At 54.8% G+C, this 26213-nt stretch overlaps 1 protein-coding gene across 1 annotated transcript; it reads left to right on the forward strand.

Annotated features, from left to right (window-relative positions):
- The first annotated feature begins 1626 nt into the window (after positions 1–1626).
- LOC142924138 (dual specificity tyrosine-phosphorylation-regulated kinase 3-like) lies at positions 1627–25337 on the forward strand. Its single transcript, XM_076065787.1, has 10 exons — positions 1627–1972; positions 10478–10532; positions 11652–11751; positions 13356–13513; positions 15050–15186; positions 16428–16574; positions 17569–17707; positions 22215–22296; positions 24094–24266; positions 25235–25337. Exons 2-10 carry the CDS (start codon positions 10530–10532, stop codon positions 25334–25336), a joined length of 1041 nt encoding a protein of 346 aa, XP_075921902.1. The 5' UTR covers positions 1627–1972; positions 10478–10529; the 3' UTR covers position 25337.
- Positions 25338–26213: the final 876 nt, after the last annotated feature.

Below are 26213 nucleotides of genomic sequence, written 5' to 3' on the forward strand. Positions count from 1 at the left end.
GAACGCAGCCTGACAAAAGGAACCCCTCCTCCTTCCAGATTAATTATTGCAGAAAGTTGAAAAACTAGAAAAACACACTTAGGGGCAATTTGGAGCATCTGTTTCCATTGATCGCGGGGTGGATTGCGGAGGGGGACGGGAACCAGGCCTTGATGAGACTTAACAGTTACTTCAATAAACTAAAACAGACACACACACGTACACCGGACAAACAACTGCCCCCACAAGCTGAGAGCGAAATCAAAGGAATTCCGGTCCTTTCTGAGAAGGCGAGCCGAGGGGAGGGAATTTCAGATATAAGCAGAGACACAACACACACAATTCAGTTCTGCAAGTGGCAGGCTCCGGCAATCTGTCTCTGTAACAGGCACATCGATAGGGAGCTGCATCGGCGCTAACCACTGCACCACCGCTCCCCCAACAGACACACACAGTGCGCTAACCAAAGAGTATGGATTCCTGCAGTCACGAAAGCTTCAAATGAAGATTTAACCTTACCTTGATTATTATTTTTCTATCGACGCGACTCCACCGCTCCCCACACACAGTGCGCTAACCACTGCACCACCGTTCCCCACACACAGCACGCTAACCACTGCACCACCGCTCCGCACACACACAGCGCACTAACCACTCCACTACCGCTCCCCACACACACAGTGCGCTAACCACTGCATCACCGATCCCCACACACACAGTGCGCAAACCACTACACCACCGCTCCCTACACACACAGTGCGCTAACCACTGCACTACCGCTCTCCACACACACAGTGCGCTAACCACTACACCACCGTTCCCCACACACACAGCACGCTAACCACTGCACCACCACTCCCAACACACAGCGCACTAACCACTCCACTACTGCTCCCCACACACACACACAGCACGCTAACCACTGCACCACCGCTCCCCACACACAGTGCGATAACCACTGCACCACCTCTCCCACACACACAGCACACTAACCACTGCACCACCACACAGAGACCCACAGACTCACCACAGAGACACACAGACTCACCACACAGACTCACCACACAGAGACTCACCACACAAAGTTCCACAGACTCACCACACACAAAAACCTACACTCACCACACAGATCCACAAACCACACAGAAACCCACAGACTCGCCACACAGAGACTCACCACACTGAGACCCACAAACTCACCACACATAGACCCACAGAATCGCCACAGAGATCCACAGACACGCCACACAGACTCACCACACAGAGACCCACAAACTCACCACAGAGACCCATAAACTCACCACACAGAGACCCACAGACTCACCACACAGAGACCCATAAACCACAGAGGCCCACAGACTCATCACACTGAGACCCACACTCATCACACTGAGACCCACAGATTCACCACAGAGACCCACAGACTCACCACACAGAGACTCACCACACAAAGTTCCACAGACTCACCACACACAAAAACCTACTCTCACCACACAGAGATCCACAAACCACACAGAAACCCACAGACTCGCCACACAGAGACTCACCACACTGAGACCCACAAACTCATCACATAGACCCACAGACTCACCACACATAGACCCACAGAGACCCACAAACTCACCACAGAGACCCATAAACTCACCACACAGAGACCCACAAACTCATCACACTGAGTCCCGTGTAGGCACCTTCAGGCTGCGTCGACCTAGAGGAGGCCCAGATAGGGTTCAGATTTTCCCGCCGCCGCCTCCAATCTCCACAACCCGGAAGTAGACGCGGGGGTGGTGGGTGGTGCCCAGGGGAGGAGCTGTCGGTGGGCGTGGTCGCGTTGTAAGACGTCACTCGACGGGGCGTGGCTGCAATAACGTCTTTTCAGAATTTTAGACGGATGTGAAGGAGGCGGCTGCTGCTGGATCTACGGCTGCTTCATTTTCATCATCGACTTTCGAGCAGGTTCTGTCGAAGCCATCCACTCGAAAATCTTTACGAGGTGAGCTGTGTGTGTCCGTGTTGTGGATTCGTGGTGAGTGTGTGGGTCCGTGTTGTGGGTTCGTGGTGAGTGTATGGGTCCGTGTTGTGGGTTCGTGGTGAGTGTGTGGGTCCGTGTTGTGGGTTCGTGGTGAGTGTGTGGGTCCGTGTTGTGGGTTCGTGGTGAGTGTGTGGATCCATGTTGTGGGTTCGTGGTGAGTGTGTGGGTCCGTGGTGAGTGTGTGGGTCCGTGTTGTGGGTTCGTGGTGAGTGTGTGGGTCCGTGTTGTGGGTTCGTGGTGAATGTATTGGTCTGTGTTGTGGGTTCTTGATGAGTGGGTGGATCCGTGTTGTGGGTTCTGGTGAGTGTGGGTTTATATTGTGGGTTCGTGGTGAGTGTGTGGGTCCATGTTGTGGGTTCGTGGTGAGTGTATGAGTCCGTGTTGTGGGTTCGTGGTGAGTGTGTGGGCCCATGTTGCAGGTTCGTGGTGAGTGTGTGGGTCCGTGTTGTGGGTTCGTGGTGAGTGTGTGGGTCCGTGTTGTGGGTTCGTGGGAAGAGTGTGGGTCCGTGTTGTGGGTTCGTGTTGAGTGTGTGGGTCCGTGTTGTGGGTTCGTGGTGAGTGTGTTGGTCTGTGTTGTGGGTTCGTGGTGAGTGTGTGGGTCCGTGTTGTGGGTTCGTGTTGAGTGTGTGGGTCCGTGTTGTGGGTTCGTGGTGAGTGTGTGGGTCCGTGTTGTGGGTTCGTGGTAAGTGTGTGGGTCCGTGTTGTGGGTTCGTGGTGAGCGTGTGGGTCCGTGTTGTGGGTTCGTGGTGAGAGTGTGGGTCCGTGTTGTGGGTTCGTGGTGAGTGTGTGGGTCCGTGTTGTGGGTTCGTGGTGAGTGTGTGGGTCCGTGTTGTGGGTTCGTGGTGTGTGGGTCCGTGTTCTGGGTTCGTGGTGAGTGTGTGGGTCCATGTTGTGGGTTCGTGGTGAGTGTGTGGGTCCGTGTTGTGGGTTCGTGGTGAGTGTGTGGGTCCGTGTTGTGGGTTCGTGGTGAGTGTGTGGGTCCGTGTTGTGGGTTCGTGGTGAGTGTGTGGGTCCGTGTTGTGGGTTCGTGGTGAGTGTGTGAGTCCATGTTGTGGGTTCGGGGTGAGTGTGTGGGTCCGTGTTGTGGGTTCGTGGTGAGTGTGTGGGTCCGTGTAGTGGGTTCGTGGTGAGTGTGTGGGTCCGTGTTGTGGGTTCGTGGTAAGTGTGTGTGGGTCCGTGTTGTGGGTTCGTGGTCCAGTGTGTGGGTCCGTGTTGTGGGTTCGTGGTGAGTGTGTGGGTCCGTGTTGTGGGTTCGTGGTGAGTGTGTGGGTCCGTGTTGTGGGTTCGTGGTGAGTGTGTGGGTCCGTGTTGTGGTAAGAGTGTGTGGGTCCGTGTTGTGGGTTCGTGGTGAGTGTGTGGATCCGTGTTGTGGGTTCGTGGTGAGTGTATGGGTCCGTGTTGTGGGTTCGTGGTGAGTGTGTGGGTCCGTGTTGTGGGTTCGTGGTGAGTGTGTGGGTCCGTGTTGTGGGTTCGTGGTGAGTGTGTGGGTCCGTGTTGTGGTAAGAGTGTATGGGTCCGTGTTGTGGGTTCGTGGTGAGTGTGTGGATCCATGTTGTGGGTTCGTGGTGAGTGTGTGGGTCCATGGTGAGTGTGTGGGTCCGTGTTGTGGGTTCGTGGTGAGTGTGTGGGTCCGTGTTGTGGGTTCGTGGTGAATATATTGGTCTGTGTTGTGGGTTCGTGGTGAGTGTGTGGGTCCGTGTAGTGGGTTCGTGGTGAGTGTGTGGGTCCGTGTTGTGGGTTCGTGGTAAGAGTGTGTGGGTCCGTGTTGTGGGTTCGTGGTCCAGTGTGTGGGTCCGTGTTGTGGGTTCGTGGTGAGTGTGTGGGTCCGTGTTGTGGGTTCGTGGTGAGTGTGTGGGTCCGTGTTGTGGGTTCGTGGTGAGTGTGTGGGTCCGTGTTGTGGTAAGAGTGTGTGGGTCCGTGTTGTGGGTTCGTGGTGAGTGTGTGGATCCGTGTTGTGGGTTCGTGGTGAGTGTATGGGTCCGTGTTGTGGGTTCGTGGTGAGTGTGTGGGTCCGTGTTGTGGGTTCGTGGTGAGTGTGTGGGTCCGTGTTGTCGGTTCGTGGTGAGTGTGTGGGTCCGTGTTGTGGTAAGAGTGTGTGGGTCCGTGTTGTGGGTTCGTGGTGAGTGTGTGGATCCATGTTGTGGGTTCGTGGTGAGTGTGTGGGTCCATGGTGAGTGTGTGGGTCCGTGTTGTGGGTTCGTGGTGAGTGTGTGGGTCCGTGTTGTGGGTTCGTGGTGAATGTATTGGTCTGTGTTGTGGGTTCTTGATGAGTGAGTGGATCCGTGTTGTGGGTTCTGGTGAGTGTGGGTTTGTATTGTGGGTTCGTGGTGAGTGTGTGGGTCCATGTTGTTGGTTCGTGGTGAGTGTATGAGTCCGTGTTGTGGGTTCGTGGTGAGTGTGTGGGCCCATGTTGCAGGTTCGTGGTGAGTATGTGGGTCCGTGTTGTGGGTTCGTGGTGAGTGTGTGGGTCCGTGTTGTGGGTTCGTGGGAAGAGTGTGGGTCCGTGTTGTGGGTTCGTGTTGAGTGTGTGGGTCCGTGTTGTGGGTTCGTGGTGAGTGTGTTGGTCTGTGTTGTGGGTTCGTGGTGAGTGTGTGGGTCCGTGTTGTGGGTTCGTGGTGAGTGTGTGGGTCCGTGTTGTGGGTTCGTGGTGAGTGTGTGGGTCCGTGTTCTGGGTTCGTGGTGAGTGTGTGGGTCCATGTTGTGGGTTCGTGGTGAGTGTGTGGGTCCGTGTTGTGGGTTCGTGGTGAGTGTGTGGGTCCGTGTTGTGGGTTCGTGGTGAGTGTGTGGGTCCGTGTTGTGGGTTCGTGGTGAGTGTGTGGGTCCGTGTTGTGGGTTCGTGGTGAGTGTGTGAGTCCATGTTGTGGGTTCGGGGTGAGTGTGTGGGTCCGTGTTGTGGGTTCGTGGTGAGTGTGTGGGTCCGTGTTGTGGGTTCGTGGTGAGTGTGTGGGTCCGTGTTGTGGGTTCGTGGTAAGAGTGTGTGGGTCCGTGTTGTGGGTTCGTGGTCTAGTGTGTGGGTCCGTGTTGTGGGTTCGTGGTGAGTGTGTGGGTCCGTGTTGTGGGTTCGTGGTGAGTGTGTGGGTCCGTGTTGTGGGTTCGTGGTGAGTGTGTGGGTCCGTGTTGTGGTAAGAGTGTGTGGGTCCGTGTTGTGGGTTCGTGGTGAGTGTGTGGATCCATGTTGTGGGTTCGTGGTGAGTGTGTGGGTCCGTGGTGAGTGTGTGGGTCCGTGTTGTGGGTTCGTGGTGAGTGTGTGGGTCCGTGTTGTGGGTTCGTGGTGAATGTATTGGTCTGTGTTGTGGGTTCTTGATGAGTGGGTGGATCCGTGTTGTGGGTTCTGGTGAGTGTGGGTTTGTATTGTGGGTTCGTGGTGAGTGTGTGGGTCCATGTTGTGGGTTCGTGGTGAGTGTATTAGTCCGTGTTGTGGGTTCGTGGTGAGTGTGTGGGCCCATGTTGCAGGTTCGTGGTGAGTATGTGGGTCCGTGTTGTGGGTTCGTGGTGAGTGTGTGGGTCCGTGTTGTGGGTTCGTGGGAAGAGTGTGGGTCCGTGTTGTGGGTTCGTGTTGAGTGTGTGGGTCCGTGTTGTGGGTTCGTGGTGAGTGTGTTGGTCTGTGTTGTGGGTTCGTGGTGAGTGTGTTGGTCCGTGTTGTGGGTTCGTGTTGAGTGTGTGGGTCCGTGTTGTGGGTTCGTGGTGAGTGTGTGGGTCCGTGTTGTGGGTTCGTGGTAAGTGTGTGGGTCCGTGTTGTGGGTTCGTGGTGAGCGTGTGGGTCCGTGTTGTGGGTTCGTGGTGAGAGTATGGGTCCGTGTTGTGGGTTCGTGGTGAGTGTGTGGGTCGGTGTTGTGGGTTCGTGGTGAGTGTGTGGGTCCGTGTTGTGGGTTCGTGGTGAGTGTGTGGGTCCGTGTTCTGGGTTCGTGGTGAGTGTGTGGGTCCATGTTGTGGGTTCGTGGTGAGTGTGTGGGTCCGTGTTGTGGGTTCGTGGTGAGTGTGTGGGTCCGTGTTGTGGGTTCGTGGTGAGTGTGTGGGTCCATGTTGTGGGTTCGTGGTGAGTGTGTGGGTCCGTGTTGTGGGTTCGTGGTGAGTGGGTGAGTCCATGTTGTGGGTTCGGGGTGAGTGTGTGGGTCCGTGTTGTGGGTTCGTGGTGAGTGTGTGGGTCCGTGTTGTGGGTTCGTGGTGAGTGTGTGGGTCCGTGTTGTGGGTTCGTGGTAAGAGTGTGTGGGTCCGTGTTGTGGGTTCGTGGTCAAGTGTGTGGGTCCGTGTTGTGGGTTCGTGGTGAGTGTGTGGGTCCGTGTTTTGGGTTCGTGGTGAATGTATTGGTCTGTGTTGTTGGTTCTTGGTGAGTGGGTGGATCCGTGTTGTGGGTTCTTGGTGAGTGTGGGTTTGTATTGTGGGTTCGTGGTGAGTGTGTGGGTTTGTGTTGTGGGTTCGTGGTGAGTGTATGAGTCCATGTTGTTGGTTCGTGGTGAGTGTGTGGGCCCATGTTGCAGGTTCGTGGTGAGTATGTTGGTCTGTGTTGTGGGTTCGTGGTGAGTGCGTGGGTCCGTGTTGTGGGTTCGTGGGAAGAGTGTGGGTCCGTATTGCGGGTTCCTGGTGAGTGTGTTGGTCTGTGTTGTGGGTTCGTGGTGAGTGTGTGGGTCCGTGTTGTGGGTTCGTGGTGAGTGCGTGGGTCCGTGTTGTGGGTTCGTGGTGAGTGTGTGGGTCCGTGTTGTGGGTTCGTGTTGAGTGTGTGGGTCCGTGTTGTGGGTTCGTGGGAAGTGTGTGGGTCCATGTTGTGGGTTCGTGGTGAGTGTGTGGGTCCGTGTTGTGGGTTCGTGGTGAGTGTGTGTGTCCGTGTTGCGGGTTCGTGGTGAATGTCTTGGTCTGTGTTGTGGGTTTTTGGTGAGTGTGTGGGTCTGTGTTGTGGGTTCTTGGTGAGTGTGGGTTTGTATTATGGGTTCGTGGTGAGAGTGTGGGTCCGTGTTGTGGGTTCGTGGGTCCGTGTTGTGGGTTCGTGGTGAGTGTGTGGGTCCGTGTTGTGGGTTCGTGGTGAATGTATTGGTCTGTGTTGTGGGTTCTTGATGAGTGGGTGGATCCGTGTTGTGGGTTCTGGTGAGTGTGGGTTTGTATTGTGGGTTCGTGGTGAGTGTGTGGGTCCATGTTGTGGGTTCGTGGTGAGTGTATGAGTCCGTGTTGTGGGTTCGTGGTGAGTGTGTGGGCCCATGTTGCAGGTTCGTGGTGAGTATGTTGGTCTGTGTTGTGGGTTCGTGGTGAGTGTGTGAGTCCATGTTGTGGGTTCGGGGTGAGTGTGTGGGTCCGTGTTGTGGGTTCGTGGTAAGAGTGTGTGGGTCCGTGTTGTGGGTTCGTGGTCAAGTGTGTGGGTCCGTGTTGTGGGTTCGTGGTGAGTGCGTGGGTCCGTGTTGTGGGTTCGTGGTGAATGTATTGGTCTGTGTTGTGGGTTCTTGGTGAGTGGGTGGATCCGTGTTGTGGGTTCTTGGTGAGTGTGGGTTTGTATTGTGGGTTCGTGGTGAGTGTGTGGGTCCGTGTTGTGGGTTCGTCGTGAGTGTATGAGTCCGTGTTGTGGGTTCGTGGTGAGTGTGTGGGCCCATGTTGCAGGTTCGTGGTGAGTATGTTGGTCTGTGTTGTGGGTTCGTGGTGAGTGCGTGGGTCCGTGTTGTGGGTTCGTGGGAAGAGTGTGGGTCCGTATTGCGGGTTCCTGGTGAGTGTGTTGGTCTGTGTTGTGGGTTCGTGGTGAGTGTGTTGGTCCGTGTTGTGGGTTCGTGGTGAGTGCGTGGGTCCGTGTTGTGGGTTCGTGGTGAGTGTGTGGGTCCGTGTTGTGGGTTCGTGTTGAGTGTGTGGGTCCGTGTTGTGGGTTCGTGGGAAGTGTGTGGGTCCATGTTGTGGGTTCGTGGTGAGTGTGTGTGTCCGTGTTGCGGGTTCGTGGTGAATGTATTGGTCTGTGTTGTGGGTTTTTGGTGAGTGTGTGGGTCCGTGTTGTGGGTTCTTGGTGAGTGTGGGTTTGTATTGTGGGTTCGTGGTGAGAGTGTGGGTCCGTGTTGTGGGTTCGTGGGTCCGTGTTGTGGGTTCGTGGTGAGTGTGTGGGTCCGTGTTGTGGGTTCGTCGTGAATGTATTGGTCTGTGTTGTGGGTTCTTGATGAGTGGGTGGATCCGTGTTGTGGGTTCTGGTGAGTGTGGGTTTGTATTGTGGGTTCGTGGTGAGTGTGTGGGTCCATGTTGTGGGTTCGTGGTGAGTGTATGAGTCCGTGTTGTGGGTTCGTGGTGAGTGTGTGGGCCCATGTTGCAGGTTCGTGGTGAGTATGTTGGTCTGTGTTGTGGGTTCGTGGTGAGTGTGTGAGTCCATGTTGTGGGTTCGGGGTGAGTGTGTGGGTCCGTGTTGTGGGTTCGTGGTAAGAGTGTGTGGGTCCGTGTTGTGGGTTCGTGGTCAAGTGTGTGGGTCCGTGTTGTGGGTTCGTGGTGAGTGTGTGGGTCCGTGTTGTGGGTTCGTGGTGAATGTATTGGTCTGTGTTGTGGGTTCTTGGTGAGTGGGTGGATCCGTGTTGTGGGTTCTTGGTGAGTGTGGGTTTGTATTGTGGGTTCGTGGTGAGTGTGTGGGTCCGTGTTGTGGGTTCGTGGTGAGTGTATGAGTCCGTGTTGTGGGTTCGTGGTGAGTGTGTGGGCCCATGTTGCAGGTTCGTGGTGAGTATGTTGGTCTGTGTTGTGGGTTCGTGGTGAGTGCGTGGGTCCGTGTTGTGGGTTCGTGGGAAGAGTGTGGGTCCGTATTGCGGGTTCCTGATGAATGTGTTGGTCTGTGTTGTGGGTTCGTGGTGAGTGTGTGGGTCCGTGTTGTGGGTTCGTGGTGAGTGCGTGGGTCCGTGTTGTGGGTTCGTGGTGAGTGTGTGGGTCCGTGTTGTGGGTTCGTGTTGAGTGTGTGGGTCCGTGTTGTGGGTTCGTGGGAAGTGTGTGGGTCCATGTTGTGGGTTCGTGGTGAGTGTGTGGGTCCGTGTTGTGGGTTCGTGGTGAGTGTGTGTGTCCGTGTTGCGGGTTCGTGGTGAATGTATTGGTCTGTGTTGTGGGTTTTTGGTGAGTGTGGGTCCGTGTTGTGGGTTCTTGGTGAGTGTGTGGGTCCGTGTTGTGGGTTCGTGATGAGTGCGTGGGTCCGTGTTGTGGGTTCGTGGTGAGTGTGTGGGTCCGTGTTGTGGGTTCGTGTTGAGTGTGTGGGTCCGTGTTGTGGGTTCGTGGGAAGTGTGTGGGTCCATGTTGTGGGTTCGTGGTGAGTGTGTGGGTCCGTGTTGTGGGTTTGTGGTGAGTGTGTGTGTCCGTGTTGCGGGTTCGTGGTGAATGTATTGGTCTGTGTTGTGGGTTTTTGGTGAGTGTGTGGGTCCGTGTTGTGGGTTCTTGGTGAGTGTGGGTTTGTATTGTGGGTTCGTGGTGAGAGTGTGGGTCTGTGTTGTGGGTTCGTGGTGAGTGTGTGGGTCCGTGTTGTGGGTTCGTGGTAAGAGTGTGGGTCCGTATTGCGGGTTCCTGGTGAGTGTGTTGGTCTGTGTTGTGGGTTCGTGGTGAGTGTGTGGGTCCATGTTGTGGGTTCGTGGTGAGTGTGTGGGTCCGTGTTGTGGGTTCGTGGTGAGTGTGTGGGTCCGTGTTGTGGGTTCGTGGTGAGTGTGTGGGTCCATGTTGTGGGTTCGGGGTGAGTGTGTGGGTCCGTGTTGTGGGTTCGTGGTGAGTGTGTGGGTCCGTGTTGTGGGTTCGTGGTGAGTGTGTGGGTCCGTGTTGTGGGTTCATGGTGAGTGTGTGGGTCCGTGTTGTGGGTTCGTGGTGAGTGTGTGGGTCCGTGTTGCGGGTTCGTGGTGAATGTATTGGTCTGTGTTGTGGGTTCTTGGTGAGTGTGTGGATCCGTGTTGTGGTTCTTGGTGAGTGTGGGTTTGTATTGTGGGTTTGTATTGTGGGTTCGTGGTGAGAGTGTGGTTCCGTATTGCGGGTTCGTGGTAAGAGTGTGTTTGTCTGTGTTGTGGGTTCTTGGTGAGTGTAAGGGTCCGTGTTGTGGGTTCGTGGTGAGTGTGTGAGTCCGTGTCGTGGGTTCGTGGTAAGAGTGTGTTTGTCTGTGTTGTGGGTTCTTTGTGAGTGTGTGGGTCCGTGTTGTGGGTTCGTGGTAAGTGTGTGGGTTCGTGTTGTGGGTTCTTGGTGAGTGTGTGGGTCCGTGTTGTGGGTTCGTGGGAAGTGTGTGGGTCCGTGTTGCGGGTTCGTGGTGAGTGTGTGGGTCCGTGTTGTGGGTTCGTCGTGAGTGTGTGGGTCCGTGTTGTGGGTTCTTGGTGAATGGGGTTTGTATTGTGGGTTATTGGTGAGGGTGTGAGTCCGTAGTGAGGATGCGGGTTCGTGGTGAGAATGTGAGTTTGTGATGAATGTGTGAGTCCGTGTTGACGATGTGAGTCCACTTGTGATCGCGGTGACCTCGCCCTCCACTGACTCTCTCCTCCGTCCCCCCCCCCTCCACTCTCCACGCAGAGACACCGAGATATTTACGGAGCACAACAACGCTACTCTCAGAATTAGCGCCATGGTATGCGTGACCCCTTTTGCTCGACATATGAACCACACCAGGACTTACAAAACACCACCCACACTGATGAACACCCTCACTTACAAACACCACACCAACACCCTCACTGACGAACACCACACCGACGAACACCCTCACTGACGAACATCCTCACTTACGAACACCACCCACACCTATGAACACCCACACTTACGAACACCACCCACACTTACAAAGATCCACACTTGCGAACACTACCCACCTACGAACACCCACACTTACGAACACCACCCACACTTACAAAGATCCACACTTACGAACACTACCCACCTACCAACACCCACAATTACGAACACCACCCACACTTATGAACACCCACACTTACAAACACCCACACCTTTGAACACAGTTTTGTTACAGCCTCAAGGGGACCGTTGTCTTTGTGTGTGTGTGTTGACGAGTCTACTGCACCTTTGTCTATGTGTGTGTGTATGTGTGTAGCGATAGTGTAGCGGTTAGCGCGCTGCGCTATGAACCTGGCGACCCGGGTTCGATTCCCGCTCACGGCCAACACCAGTGACGATTATCTGAACCGGTCCCGGGCCTCCCCTAGGTCGACTCAGCCTCAAATGAGTACCTGGTGCGGTGTGTAAACATCGCCACTAGGGAGAAAAAGGCGGTCGGGCGTGGTGCTGGCCACCCACCCCCTCGTGTACCGTTCTGGCCTTCATAGGTGCTCGCTAACAGCACTTGCCCCCTACAGTCTGTTAAGGCTATATGGGGGATCTTTATTTTTTATTTATGTGTATGTGGGGAGCGGTAGTGTAGCAGTTTGCGCACTGCCACGAACCTGGCAACCCGGGTTCGATTCCCGCTTATGGCCAACACCAGTGACGATTATTTGAACCGGTCCTGGGCCTCCCGTAGGTCGACTCAGCCTCAAATGAGTACCTGGTGTGGTGTGTAGACATCGCCACTGTGGAGACAAAGGCGGCCGGGCATGGTGCTGCCCACCTACCCCCTCGTGTGCCATGCTGGGCTTCATAGGGGCTCGCTATAAGCACTTTCCCCAACAGTCTGTTACAAGCTATACGGGGGATCTTTGTCTTTGTACGTGTGTGTGTTTATGTGTGTGTGTAGACAAGTCGAGCTGGACCGAGTGGGAGGCAGCCTCTGTCTATCACCACGTGGAGCGCGTTCACCTCCGGCACCGGATTAATCCGCAGCAAATCACCCAAAGGTTAGAGAGAGAGAGAGAGATGAGCAGGAAAATCATCAAAGTCTAAGAATGATAGCAGCTCAAATAGCAGCAGCTCAACCAAGTGGCCTGATATCATCAAATCATCATCATTGTCATCGCCTGGAAATGCACAGCAGCAGCGAAAAAACACTTTGATAAAAGCGTGACGATGGTGATTCCTCAAAATGTGAAGGGGAACAAATCCACGCAGTGACCACCACGGAGACCCACAGAGACACACATAGAGACCCACAGACACCCAGCCACCCACAGAGACACCCATAGAGACCCTTAGACCCACAGAGACACCTATAGACACATAGAGACTCACAGATATACCCATAGACACATAGAGACACCCATAGAGACCCATAGACACACAGAGATACCCAAAGAGACTCCAAAGACACATAGAGACACCCATAGAGACCCATAAACACACAGATACACCCCACAAAGAACCATAGATCCACAGAGACACCCATAGACACCCACAGAGACCCATACCTTAGCACGGTTAGCTACGTGCAGTGCGAACGAAGTTCATCATCCGTACAAGCACCCTGTACCGCTCCGTGGGTCTCTGAGTATCGGTCTCTGTGGGTCTATATGGTTCTATATGAGTATAGGTCTTTGTGGGTCTCTGGTTCTATATGAGTGGCAGTCTCTGTGGGTCTCTATGGTTCTATATGAGTATGGGTCTCTGTGGGTCTATGAGTGTCTCTGTGCGTCTCTGTGGGGCTCTATGGTTCTATATAAGTATGGGTCTCTGTGGGTCTCTGGTTCTATATGAATATGGGTCTCAGTGGGTCTCTGAGGGTCTCTGCGTCTCTGTGGAGCTCTATGGGTATCCTTGGGTCTATGGTTCTATATGAGTATGGTTCTGTGTGGGTCTCTGTGGGTCTCCATGGTTCTATATGAATATGGGTCTCTGTGGGTCTCTGGTTCTATATGAGTATGGGTCTATGAGGGTCTCTATGCATCTCTGTGGGGCTCTATGGTCTATATGAGTGGGTCTCTGTGGGTCTCTGGTTCTATATGAGTATGGGTCTCTGTGGGTCTATGAGGGTCTCTGTGCATCTCTGTGGGGCTCTATGGGTCTCCTTGGGTCTCTATGGTTCTATATGAGTATGGTTCTTTGTGGGTCTCTGAGGATCTCTGTGGTTCTCTATGAGTCTCTATAAGTCTGTATCAACGTGCACTTAGAGCAAATTGCTCCCACATGGTGATGACGACGATGGTGACGATGATGATGACGGTGATGATGACGACGACGATGACGTTGATGACGATGTTGACGATGATGATGATGACGACGATGACGACGATGATGATGACGATGATGACGATGATGACGACGATGACAACGATGATGATGACGATGATGATAATGAAGATGACGACGATGATGATGACGATGATGACGACGATGATGACAATGATAATGATGACGACGACGATGATGACAATGATGATAATGATGATGACGATGATGACGACGATTAGGATGATGATACCAGTCACTTCGGTGGGGGGCTTAACCCGGTGTGTGCGTAAATAAAATTAGTTTATAGTTTAAGTTGTTATTGTTGTCACGTGTGCAGCGATCCTGAGTCTCTTCAAGCCTCACTTGACTGAGCGCCAGAAGCTGGAGCTGGCCACCATGCAGGAAGTTTGGTTCTTCACTCTGGACGGGGAAGGAAGCTCACGAGGGGGAGTGAAGAACGGAGAATTTGACGACGACGACAACAACTACATCCTTGTGAGACTCACAGACACACACAAAGACACAGACACAACAACAACAACCGCCATTCGCCACTAAGTGGCGGTGACGTCACCACAACGCTTGTGCCAGGCCAGGTGCACCTTGAGGCCACGTGAAGTGTTGAACGCCCGCTGCCAGGAGGTCACGGGGTAGACCCAGGTTCCACGGGACGACTGTCTGAGATGACTGGCTGATGCACCACCTGTGCCCCCTACTGTGCCATCCTGCTGTGCTTTAGCCACCCGGCGCTCCGCTCATTGTTGTGACCGTCGCTCCTCCGCCCTCCGTTGTTGTTGGAGGGCGGCTGCCTCCAACTTCCCAGTAGCGTCCTTCACGAGCCTCCTCCACAGAGGCTGATCTTGACACCGCATCCTCCTGTACCACATCACTCCATCTCTTCTCTAGCCCGTGCTGCGCCCGTTTAGCCCCCTTGATCCGGCCGAATAAAATCTGTTTCGGCATGCGTTGGCTGGGCATGTGGGCTACATGACCCATCCAACGCAGCCTTGCCTGCCGGAGGAGCTCACCGATGGGACCTTGCCCAGATCTTTCAATGATTTGTGAGCTCCTCACACAATCCAGCCTGGTTAAACCCATGATGGATCGTAGGCAGGCTAGCCTAAATGTTTCTAACCGGCGAAGATGTTTCATTTGGGGGGTCCACGTTTCGCAAGTGTAGAGAAGGGAGGGAATGACCGTGGCCGAGAAGACCTGAAGCTTAGTGCGGAGCGACAGACCAGGTAGCTTCCACACAGCGTTACACAACCGATGAAAATATATTGCCGCCCGACTGATTCTGAGTGAGACCTCTGCTGTTAAACTGTAACCGGTCATAAGCACACTGCCCAGGTATGGGAAACTCTCCACTCTCTCCACAATTGCCCCATCACCGATTGGGAGTTGTGGGGGTGGAGTATCCGATGGTACAAAATACCCAGGCAGGTGCTTAGTTTTGGTGGGGCTGATGGTAAGGCCCCATCTCTTAGTGGCACACTCCAGTCTCAGCAGCAGCGTCTCCAACTCCTCCTCTGAATGAGCAGCTATTACCAAATCATCGGCATACATAACGTGGTTGAGCAATAGGGAGCCATCCGTTGACCGCACCCGGGCATCGATCAGCCTCCCATTATATCTGTACCAAATGGAGATTCCCCCGGTACAGCTATTGAAGGCTTCACGAACTATGTGGTCAAAATAGATGTTAAATAATGTGGGAGCCAGAGGACATCCCTGTCACACCCCAAGGTGTACAGGGAATGGCTCTGACTCCCGGCCACGTAGTTTTACCCGGGCCTGTTCACTATCATGAAGGCCCACACAGAGACACTGATACCCATAAAGCACCACAGATTAGAACGGTTGGCTATGTACAGTGCGAAAGAAGTTCAACATACACACATACAGAGACACCCAGACACATAGAGACGCACAGAGACACCCACAGACACCCACAGTGACCCACAGATTAGCTCTGTTGGCTACATGTGACCTCCTCGTGACCCCCACCCTGACCTCCCGTGACCCCTGCAGGTCCAGAACGAGCACTTCTACTACCGCTTCCAGCTGGACAGGAAGATTGGGCAGGGTGGGCAGAGCGTGGTGGTGAGGTGTCTGGACCACAAGACTCGGACGATGGTGGCTCTCAAGATCCTCGCCTCGCCCTCCACGTGAGTGGGCCCTGGCGCAGCAGTGCAGTCAACAACAACAATAACACCACCAATAACAAGAACAATAAACAAACACACACTATGGGACTGCTGCTGGCTGTGAACCACAACAACAAACAATGACTGAACATCTTTTACTTGAATCTCCATCGCTCAACCACCACCTCCTCACCACCACCTCCACAGCGACACTCCCACCCCACCACCACCTCCCCACCACCCTCACCACCACCGCCACCACTGGTTGTGTGTTGGAGACGAACCCCACCACAACACTGACAATTGACTTTGATACTTTCCAACACAACAACCGGTTAAGTGCTGAGCAAGTAACGAGCTGGCCAAGCGTTTTGTGTTTAGGTGACAAACCACGTCAACCAATTGGGCGTGTGTCAGTGTGGCGGGTTTAATGACACAACATTTATATTTACGTCATATAACCCAAACTCACCTCTATTGTGGATAATATTGATAGCGACAGACCAACTACGCATTACCCATTACTACTACTCAGTGTTACACACACAGACCCACTACTACTAATCAGTGTTACACACATAGACCCACTACTACTACTCAGTGTTACACACACAGACACATTACTACTACTCACTGTTACACACACAGACCCACTACTACTACTCAGTGTTACACACACAGACCCACTACTACTCAGTGTTACACACACAGACCCATTACTACTACTCAGTGTTACACACACAGACCCACTACTACTCAGTGTTACACACACAGACCCACTACTACTACTCAGTGTTACACACATAGACCCACTACTACTACACAGTGTTACACACACAGATCCAATACGACTTCTACTCAGTGTTACACACACAGACCCACTACTACTATTCAGTGTTACACACACAGACCCACTACTACTACACAGTGTTACACACACAGATCCAATACGACTTCTACTCAGTGTTACACACACAGACCCACTACTACTACTCTGTGTTACACACACAGACCCACTACTACTACTCAGTGTTCCACACACAGACCCACTATTACTACTCAGTGTTCCACACACAGACCCACTACTACTACTCAGTGTTCCACACACAGACCCACTGTATATTAAAGTCTAAACTCTCTGTCTCTGTCTGTCTCTCTCTGTCTGTCTCTGTCTTGATCTCTGTTTCTTTATGTCTCTTTCTCTCTATCTGTCTCTCTTTCTTTCTCTCTCTCGTTCTGTGAACTTGCTCACTCGCTCGCAGCTCCAGGGAAGAAAAGCACCAGAGAACGGAGCTGCTAATGTCCATGGAGCTCCAGAGCGACCGTAGCAACGTGGACTACAACGTAGTCAGGGTCCTGGAGACTTTTTACTTTCGAGGCCACAAATGCCTTGTCATGGAGCTGTTGAAGTACGCACACCACCAGCACCACTACCACCACTCACTCACTCATTAACTCACCACCAACATTCACTCACCCACTCACTCGTTCACTCACTCACCCACCACCCACTCACTCACCACCACCACCAACTAACTCACCATCACCACCACCACCACTCACCCACCACCACCACCACTCACCCACTCACTCACTCACCACCACCACTTACCCACTCACCCACTCACCCTCCACCACCCACCCACCATCACCACCACACCACCCACTCAACCACCCACCATCACCAGCACAACCCCTCACCCAACCACCCACCATAACCACCCACCCACCACCCATCCACCATCACCCACCAGCACCCACCACCACCAAACACCACCACCAAACACCACCACCACTAAACACCACCACCACAACACCACCACCCATACAGACCCATAGAGACACCCATACCCATACATTAGTACGGTTGGCTATGTATGGTGCAAAAGAAGTTCTGCATACATTCACACACAGAGACCCACAGACCCCCAGACCCACAGAGACCCATAGAGACCCACAGAGACACCCACACAGACACCCATAGAGACCCACACATTAGCATGCTTGGCTACGTACGGTGTGAATGAATTTCAACATACGCACACAAAGATCAAAGATCCCCCATATAGCCTTAACAGACTGTAGTGGCAAGTGCTGTTAGCGAGCACCTTTAAAGGCCGGCACGGCACACGAGGGGGTGGGTGGCCAACACCACGCGCGGCCGCCTTTGTCTCCCCAGTGGCGATGTTTACACATCGCACCAGGTACTCATTTGAGGCTGAGTCGACCTAGGGTAGACCCAGGACCGGTTCAGATAATCGTCACTGGGTGTTGGCCATGAGCGGGAACCGAGCCCAGTTCGCCAGGTTCGCAGCGCAGCACGCTAACCGCTGATGTCACTGACGTCGTCGCTGACGTCGTCGCTGATGTGACTGACATGGTCGCTGTCTCTCTGCGTGGCAGGGCGAAACTCCATTGCGTGCTCAGACAGATGACGCTGTGGCAAAGTCACGAGGATGCGGTGAGGTCGTACACTAGGGCCATCCTCCACTTCCTGGCCCACACCAAGTCCCGGGGCATCGTACACGGTGACATCAAGCCCGTGAGTGGAGTGCATGCTGTGTAATGGTGTCTGTGTGTATGGGTGTCTGTGTGTGTGGGTGTATATGTGTGTGGGTGTCTGTGTGTGAGTGTGTGGGTGTCTGTGTGTGGGTGTGTCTGTGTGTGTGGGTGAGTACACGGCAAAACAACCCGCTAACTCCTCGCAGTGCCGGATGGGCAACTCTGTCGTGGACAGTGCTGTGGGGGGAGGGCCAATTCCGATTGGCTACTCCCCTCATGGCGTCTGTGACCACCACAGTGGCTAAACGGGGGGCTCTGGATGGGTGCGAGGGGCTGGTAACCCCTCCACCTTCAAAATTTTACCACTAAACCACGACTGAAATATGTAACTAATAAGCTTGTGCCGGAGGCCCCGGGGGGACAGGCATTTATGATGTCTCCTGGCCAAACTCCAATTGGCGGAGCCAGGAGATTGAATCTCTACACTCGGGGCTCCTCCAGAAACAACGAAAAGCCACTTCGTGTGGCCACGTGGAATGTTCGAACGCTCACTGCGGAGGAGAGGCTGCCACTCCTCTGTCGGGAGCTGGACCGGTACCGCCTGGATCTCTGTGGCATTCAGGAGGTCCGGTGGACCGGTTCTGGCTCCTGCCACCATGAGGGGTGGACAGTCCTCTACTCGGGGCAACAGACTGCCAAACAACAGGATGTGGCTCTTCTTTTGAACAAAAGAATGAAGGGGGCGTGGGAGCGTGGCGGTGAGGTGTGGGAAGCTGTAAGCCCCAGGCTACTTTGGGCTCGCCTTCCCATCAACCGGAGGAGAGGAGTGGTGTTCGTGGTTATTTATGCCCCCTCCGAAGACGAACATCCGTGGAGGGATGCAGCAAAGCCGATGAGTCAGATGCCTTCTATGACCTCGTGCCACAGGTGCTGGCTAAAGTGGCCCCTCAGGATAGAGTCATCTTGTTGGGTGACTTCAATACCCGAGTTGGTCATGATGCTGGCACCTGGTCTGGAGTGATTGGAGGGCATGGGCCAGATCAGCTCAATAACAACGGTAGGAGACTGCTAGATTTTTGTGCAGCCCATGGGCTTGTAATTACAAACACGCTGTTCCGGCATCGGCGCATCCACACAACATCATGGATGCATGCCGGGTCCAAGCAAGAACATCTGCTGGACTACATAGTGACGGACCAGCGGATGCGAGCCCATGTCCTTGACACCAGGACCTACCGTGGAGCTGATCTGCCCTCTGACCATCGACTAGTCATCTGTAAGATGCACCTGCCATTCTTCCACTCCGGTGGTGGGTGTACACCCAGGACCCCATTCCAACCTAAAGTGGCCTGGTCTCAGTTATCTGATGAAAGTTGCAAGTGAGAATTTCATCATTGCTTGCGGCTGGGGTTGGCATTGTCCCCCACTCCTCCTGATGTCGAGGGTAAATGGGCGAGGTTTAGGACTGTGACTCATGCAGCTGCAATGGCTGCTTTGGGTACGTGGTCCAGACCTCCCCAGAGACCCTGGCTGACAGAGGAGGTGTTGAGGTTGGTTGAGAAAAAGCGACAGGCCCACTGTCATCGGATACAGAATCCCACGTCAGAGAATGAGGAGGCTTACCACAGCCTTCGCTCGGAGGTTCGGAGAGCCGTGAGGCGCTGCAATGATGGGTGGTGGTCGCAGGTTGCTGAGGAGATGGAGTCTGCCTCAGTGGCCCGCGATCACAAATCTCTATTTAACTCCATCAAAAAAGTAACCTGCAGCGCCACACCTATTACCATCATTAGGGGAAAAAACGGTGATCCAATCTCTGACCCCCAGGAACAGGTTTGCAGATTTGCTGAGCATTTCTGTGAGGTCCTGGGGGAGGGGAAATCCATCAGCCAGGAAAACATCGTGGCACGAAGTGGGGATGATCCTGCTGAGGCTGCAGTGCCTCAAATATTGGAAGAAGTCACCCCCTGTGAGTGGCTGGCTGAGGTGCCATCTGTTGAGGAAGTACTGAAGGTGATCCGGAGTCTGAGACCAGGAAAGGCACCGGGTAGAGATGATCTCCCAAGCGAAATGCTGAGGGAGGGTGGCGTTTGTGCACAGACTGCCCTATATGACATCATAACAACAGTCTGGACCACTGGATGGGTTCCGCAGGATTGGCAGAAGAGGGACCGCAAAAACTGTAACAACTACAGGAGCATCTCACTCCTCAGTGTGCCGGGAAAGGTCCTGGCAAGGATTATTCAACATCGCCTTGCCAGGCACGCTGAGGAGAGGCTTGCGGAGCCCCAATGTGGTTTCAGGAAAGGGCGGTCCTGCACAGATGCCATATTTTCTGTCCGTCTGCTACAGCAGAGGTGTAGGGAATTCCAACAAGACCTACATCTCTGCTTTATTGACCTTGTTCTTCGTGCTTTTGGAGTCCCTGACCCTCTGCTCACGATCATTAAGGACCTTCATGATGGTGAGCCGGCCCGGGTAAAACTACGTGGCCGGGCGTCAGAGCCATTACCTGTACACCTTGGGGTGCGACAGGGATGTCCTCTGGCTCCCACATTATTTAACATCAATTTTGACTACGTAGTTCGTTAAGCCTTCAATAGCTGTACCGGGGGAATCTCCATTTGGTACAAATATAATGAGGGGCTGATCGATGCCCGGGTGCGGTCAAGGGATGGCTCCCTATTGCTCAACCACGTTATGTATGCCGATGATTTGGTATTAGCTGCTCATTCAGAGGAGGAGTTGGAGACGCTGCTGCTGAGACTGGAGCGTGCCACTAAGAGATGGGGCCTTACCATCAGCCCCACCAAAACTAAGCACCTGCCTGGGTATTTTGTACCATTGGACACTCCACCCCCACAACTCTCAATCGGTGATTGGGCAGTTGTGGAGAGAGTGGAGAGTTTCCCATACCTGGGCAGTGTGCTTATGACCGGCTCCAGTTTAACAGCAGAGGTCTCACTCCGAATCAGTCGAGTGGCAATATCTTTTCATCGGTTGCGTAACGCTGTGTGGAAGCTACCTGGTCTGTCGCTCCGCACTAAGCTTCAGGTCTTCTCGGCCACGGTTATTCCCTCCCTTCTCTACGCTTGCGAAACGTGGACCCCCCTAATGGAACATCTTTGCGGGTTAGAAACATATAGGCTAGCCTGCCTACGATCCATCCTGGGTTTAACCTGCTGGATTGTGTGAGGAGCTCACAAATCTTTGAAAGATCTGGGCACGGTTCCATCGGTGAGCTCCTCCGGCAGGCAAGGCTGCGTTGGCTGGGTCATGTAGCCTGCATGCCCAGCCACCGCATGCCGAAACAGCTTTTGTTCGGCCGGATCGAGGGAGCTAAATGGGCACGGCACGGGCTAGAGAAGAGATGGAGTGATGTGGCACAGAAGGACGTGGAGCTAAGTGGACTTGCCGATGACTGGTACCAGTGGTGTCAAGATCGGCCTCTGTGGAGGAGGCTCGTGAAGGACGCTGCTGGGCAGTTGGAGGCAGTTGCCCTCCAACAACAACGGAGGATGGAGGGGCGACGCTCACAACAACGAGCTGAGCACCGGGTGGCTAAAGCACAGAAGGTTGGCACAGTAGGGGGCACAGGTGGTGCATCAGCCAGTCATCTGAGTCAGTCGACGCGTGGCACTTGGGTCTGCCCCGTGAACTCCTGCCAGCGGGCGTTCGACACTTCACGTAGCCTCAAGGTGCACATGGCCTGGCACAAGCGTCGTGGTGACGTCACCGCCACTTAGTGGCGAATGGCGGTTGTTGTACACGCTGGGGCGCTGGTGCTCGCTCTGCAGATGTAAATGCCACTGATTATTCATGTTCTGCAGATGTAGATGTCACTGGTGTTCTTCATGTTCTGCAGATGTAGATACCACTGGTTCTTCACGTTCTGCAAATGTAGATGCCACTATGTCTTAACGTCCTGTAGATGTAGATGGCACTGGTATTTCACGTCCTGTAGATGTAGATGCCACTGGTTTTTACGTTCTGCAGATGCAGATGTCACTCGTTCTTCACGTTCTGCAGATGTAGATGCCACTCGTTCTTCATGTTCTGCAGATGTAGATGTAGATGCAAATAGTTCCTCATGTTCTGCGGATGTAGATGCCACTGGTTCTTCACGTTCTGCAGATGTAGATGCCACTGGCTCTTCACGTTCTGTAGATGTAGATACCACTGGTTCTTCACGTTCTGTAGATGTAGATGCCACTGGTTCCTCACGTTCTGTAAATATAGATGCCACTGTTCCATCACGTTATGTAGATGAAGATGTCACTGGTTCTTCATGCTCTGTAGATCCCACTGGTTCTTCCCGTTCTGTAGGTGCCACAGGTTGTTCATGTTCTGTTGATGTAGATGTCACAGGTTCTTCACGTTCTGCAGATGTAGATGTCACTGTTTTTTTTGCACATATCTCTGAAACTTCGTAAGTTGAACGTCTGTGAGCGGAGGCAGTCCCCCTGCACAGACGCTCGGTCGTAAACGACGCTCACCGCCTTGACCATGCTGGGTGTGAATTCCCTCCCTGCGGCTCACTCCCCGTCCAGAGCAACGTTCTGTTGGCGAACATCGCGGATGGCATCGTCAGGGTCAGGAACTTCGCCTCAAGCTTCTTTGTGGATGGCAAAAGTGAGTGGAGACACCCACACACACCCACCTATCCACCCACTGACACCCTCACACACCCATCTACCCACCCATCCACCGACCTACACATCCATTCGCCATCAACCCATCCATTCCCCCACCCATCAAGCCACCCACCGACCCCCCCATCAATCCACCCACCCATCCACCCACCCACTGACCCATCCACCCACCCACCCATCCATCCACCCACCCATCCACCCACCTACCCATTCATCCACCCAGCCACTGACCCATCCACCCACCCACTCACCCACCCATCCATATATCCATCCATGCACCTACCCACCCACCCAGCCATCCACCCATCCATCTACCCACCCAGCCATCCAGCCACCCACTCACCCACCACCCATCCACCCACCCACCCATCCACCCACTAGCCCATCCACCCACCCGCTCACCCACCCACCCACACATCCATTCACCCATCCACCCATCAACCCATCAACCCATCAACCCATCAACCCACCGACCCATCCACCCACCCACCCACTCTCCCACCCACCCACCCATCCATCTATCCATCCATCTATCCATCCATGCACCCACCCACACAGCCATTCACCCACCCATCCATCCACCCACCCAGTCATCCAGACACCCACCCACCCAGCCATCCAGTCACCAACTCACCTGCCCACTCACCGAGCGATCCACGCACCCACCCAGAGAGCCATCCACCCACTCACCCACCCACCCACTGATTCAGCTACCCAGCCACCCACTCATCCACCCACCCACTCACCCACCCACCCACTCACCCACCCACCCACTCACCCACCCACCCACTCACCCACCCACCCACCCACTCACCCACCCACCCATCCATCTATCCATACATCCACCCACCCAGCCATCCACTCACCCACCCAGCCATCCATCTACCCACCCATCCACCCCTCCACCCAGCCATCCAGCCACCCACTCACCCAACCACCCACCCGGCCATCCACCCACCCACTCAGCCATCCAGCGACCTACTCACCCATCCACCCATCCAGCCATCCACCCACTCACCCACCCACCCACTCACCCAGCCAGCCAGCCAGCCATCCACCCAATTACCCACCCACCCACTCACCCACCCGCCCATCCACCCACCCATCCACCCACCCACCCACCGTCCCCCCCCCATCCAGCGACCCACCCACACACCCATCCACCCATACACCCATCCACCCATACACCCACTCAACCACCCATCCATCTATATACCCACCCACCCAGCCATTTACCCACCCAGCCATCAAGCCACCCACCCACCCATCCACCCACCCAGCCGGATATCCACCCACTCACCCACCCACTCACCCACCCACTCACCCACTCACCCACCCAGCCATCCACCCACCCGCCCAGCCACTGACCCACCCACCCATCCATCTATGCACCCACCCACCCACCGACCCATCCAGCCACCGACCCATCCAGCCACCTACCCACTCACCCACTGACCTGCCCATCCAGTCACCCACCCATGAATCCACCCACCCACCCACTCACCCACCTGCCCACCCACTCACCCATCCATCTATCCATCCACCCACCCAGCCATCCACCCACTCACCCATCCACCCAGCCAGCCATCCACCCACTCACCCGCCCAACCATCCACCCCCCACCCACCCAGCCACCGCCCCAGCCACCAAACCCAGCCACCCAACCCAGCCACCCAACCCAGCCACCCAACCCAGCCACCCAACCCACCCACCCACCTACACACATGTACCTAGTCTACAATCTTCATCATCATCGCTGCTGTTGTCGTCTGCACAGCCTCGCACGTGGGAGGAACCCTCGCCTACGTGGCCCCCGAGGTGCTTCTCGGCTACCCGGCGACCTGCGCTGTGGACACATGGTCGCTGGGCTGCACCGTCGCCAAGCTGGCCACCGACAGGGAACTCTTCCTCTCGTTCAGCCGCGACGACCACCTGGCATGCTGCATCGAGGTGACTGGGGAGCCTCCCTGGGGGGCCTTGAGCGACGACCTGGCCCACAGCCAGCCAGTCACCCAGCCAGTCACCCAACCCTGTCAGCCAGTCACTCAACCAGCCACCCAACCACCCACCCACTCACCTACCCACCCACCTACCTACGCATCCTCTCACTCACCTACACATTTACCCACCCACCCATCTACCTACTTACCTGCCCACTCACCCACCTACTTACCCAGCCACCCACCTACCTACACACCCACGTAACCACCCACTCACCCTCCTACCCACCTACCCACCCACTCACTCATCCACCTACCCACCCACTCGCCCACCCCCTCACCCACCCACCTACCCCCTCACCCACCCACCTACTCACTGACTCACCCACCTACCCACCCAGTAACGCACCCACCTACACACCCACCGACCTATCCACCCATCCACTCACCCACTCAACCATCCACTCACCCATTCACCCACTCACCCACCCACTTACCCACCAACCTACCCACCCATTCACCCACTCACCTACCTACCCACTCACCCACCCACCTACCTATCCACTAACCCACTCACCCTCCCCCCACCCACCTACTCACCCATGATGCTAGATGCGCTGAGCAACAACGATAATGTCACGTTCAGGTCTTTCGTCGTACAGCCAATGAAAAACAGCCACGTAGCTCAGTGGGGCCTTCCCTGGTGAAATATTCAGTTTTAGTGTGGGCCTCTGAGTCTCAATGGTTTTATATGAGTCTCTGGACCTCTATGGGTCTATGTATGGGTCTCTGTCGGTCCGTATGGGTCTCTCTATGGGTCTCTGTGGATCCATATGGGTCTCTGTGAGTCCCTATGGTTTTATATAAGTCTCTGGATCTCTATGGGTCTCTGTATGGGTCCCCGTGTGTAACACGCGTGTAACATTCGTGTAACATGCGTGTGTCCCTCTGTGTGTCTGTCTTGAAATGGTTGCGCAGATCCTGGGCATGCCTCCAAAAGAAATGGTGGAGAAAGCTCGCAAAAGAGCGGCATACTTTGGTGAGTTGAAGGGTGGTGTGATGGTGGTGTGGTGGTGGTGAAGTGCTGGTGAGGTAGTGGTGAGGTGGTGGTGAGGTGGTGGTGGTGTAACGCTAGCGGTGTGGTGGTGAGGTGGTGATGATGTGGTGGTGGTGGTGGTGAGGTGATGGTGGTGAGGTGGTGGTGGTGAGGTGGTGGTGGTGAGGTGGTGGTGATGATGTGGTGGTGGTGGTGGTGAGGTGGTGGTGGTGAGGTGGTGGTGGTGAGGTGGTGGTGTAGAGGTGGTAGTGGAGGTGGTGTGGTGGTGAGGTGGTGGTGAGGTGGTGGTGTGGTGGTTGTGTGGCAGTGGATAGTGGTGAGGTGGTGGTGTGGTGGTGGTGAGGTGTAGTGGTGGTGAGGTGTTAGTGGTGGCGATAGTGGTGGTGTGGTGGTGGCAGTGTGGTGGTATGGTGGTAGTGGTGGTGTGGTGGTGTAGAGGTGGCAATAATGGTGGTGAAGTAGTGGTCATGTGGTGGTGGTATAGGGCTAGCGGTGTGGTGGTGAGGTGGTGATGGTGTGGTGGTGGTGGTGGTGGTGAGGTGGTGGTGGTATGGTGGTGTAGATGGGGTAGTGGAGGTGGTGTGGTGGTGTTGGTGAGGTGGTGGTATGGCAATGGATAGTGGTGGTGTGGTGGTGGTGGTGAGGTGGTGTTGTAGGGGTAGCGGTGTGGTGGTGAGGTGGTGGTGGTGTGGTGGTGAGGTGGTGGTGTGGTTGAGGTGTGGTTGTGGTGAGGTAGTGGTGAGGTAGTGGTGGTGAGGCGTTGGTGGTGGCGATGGTGGTGGTGTGGTGGTGTTCTAGGGGTAGCGGTGTGGTGGTATGGTGGTAGTGGTGGTGTGGTCAGGTGGTGGTGGTGTGGTGGTGAGGTGGTGGTCGTGCTTTGGTGGTGGCGTAGAGGTGGTA

This window comes from Petromyzon marinus, chromosome 9 (genome assembly GCF_048934315.1).
Source record: "Petromyzon marinus isolate PM22_M1 ecotype Great Lakes invasive population chromosome 9, UKy_Petmar_22M1.pri1.0, whole genome shotgun sequence".
Lineage (NCBI taxonomy): Eukaryota > Metazoa > Chordata > Hyperoartia > Petromyzontiformes > Petromyzontidae > Petromyzon > Petromyzon marinus.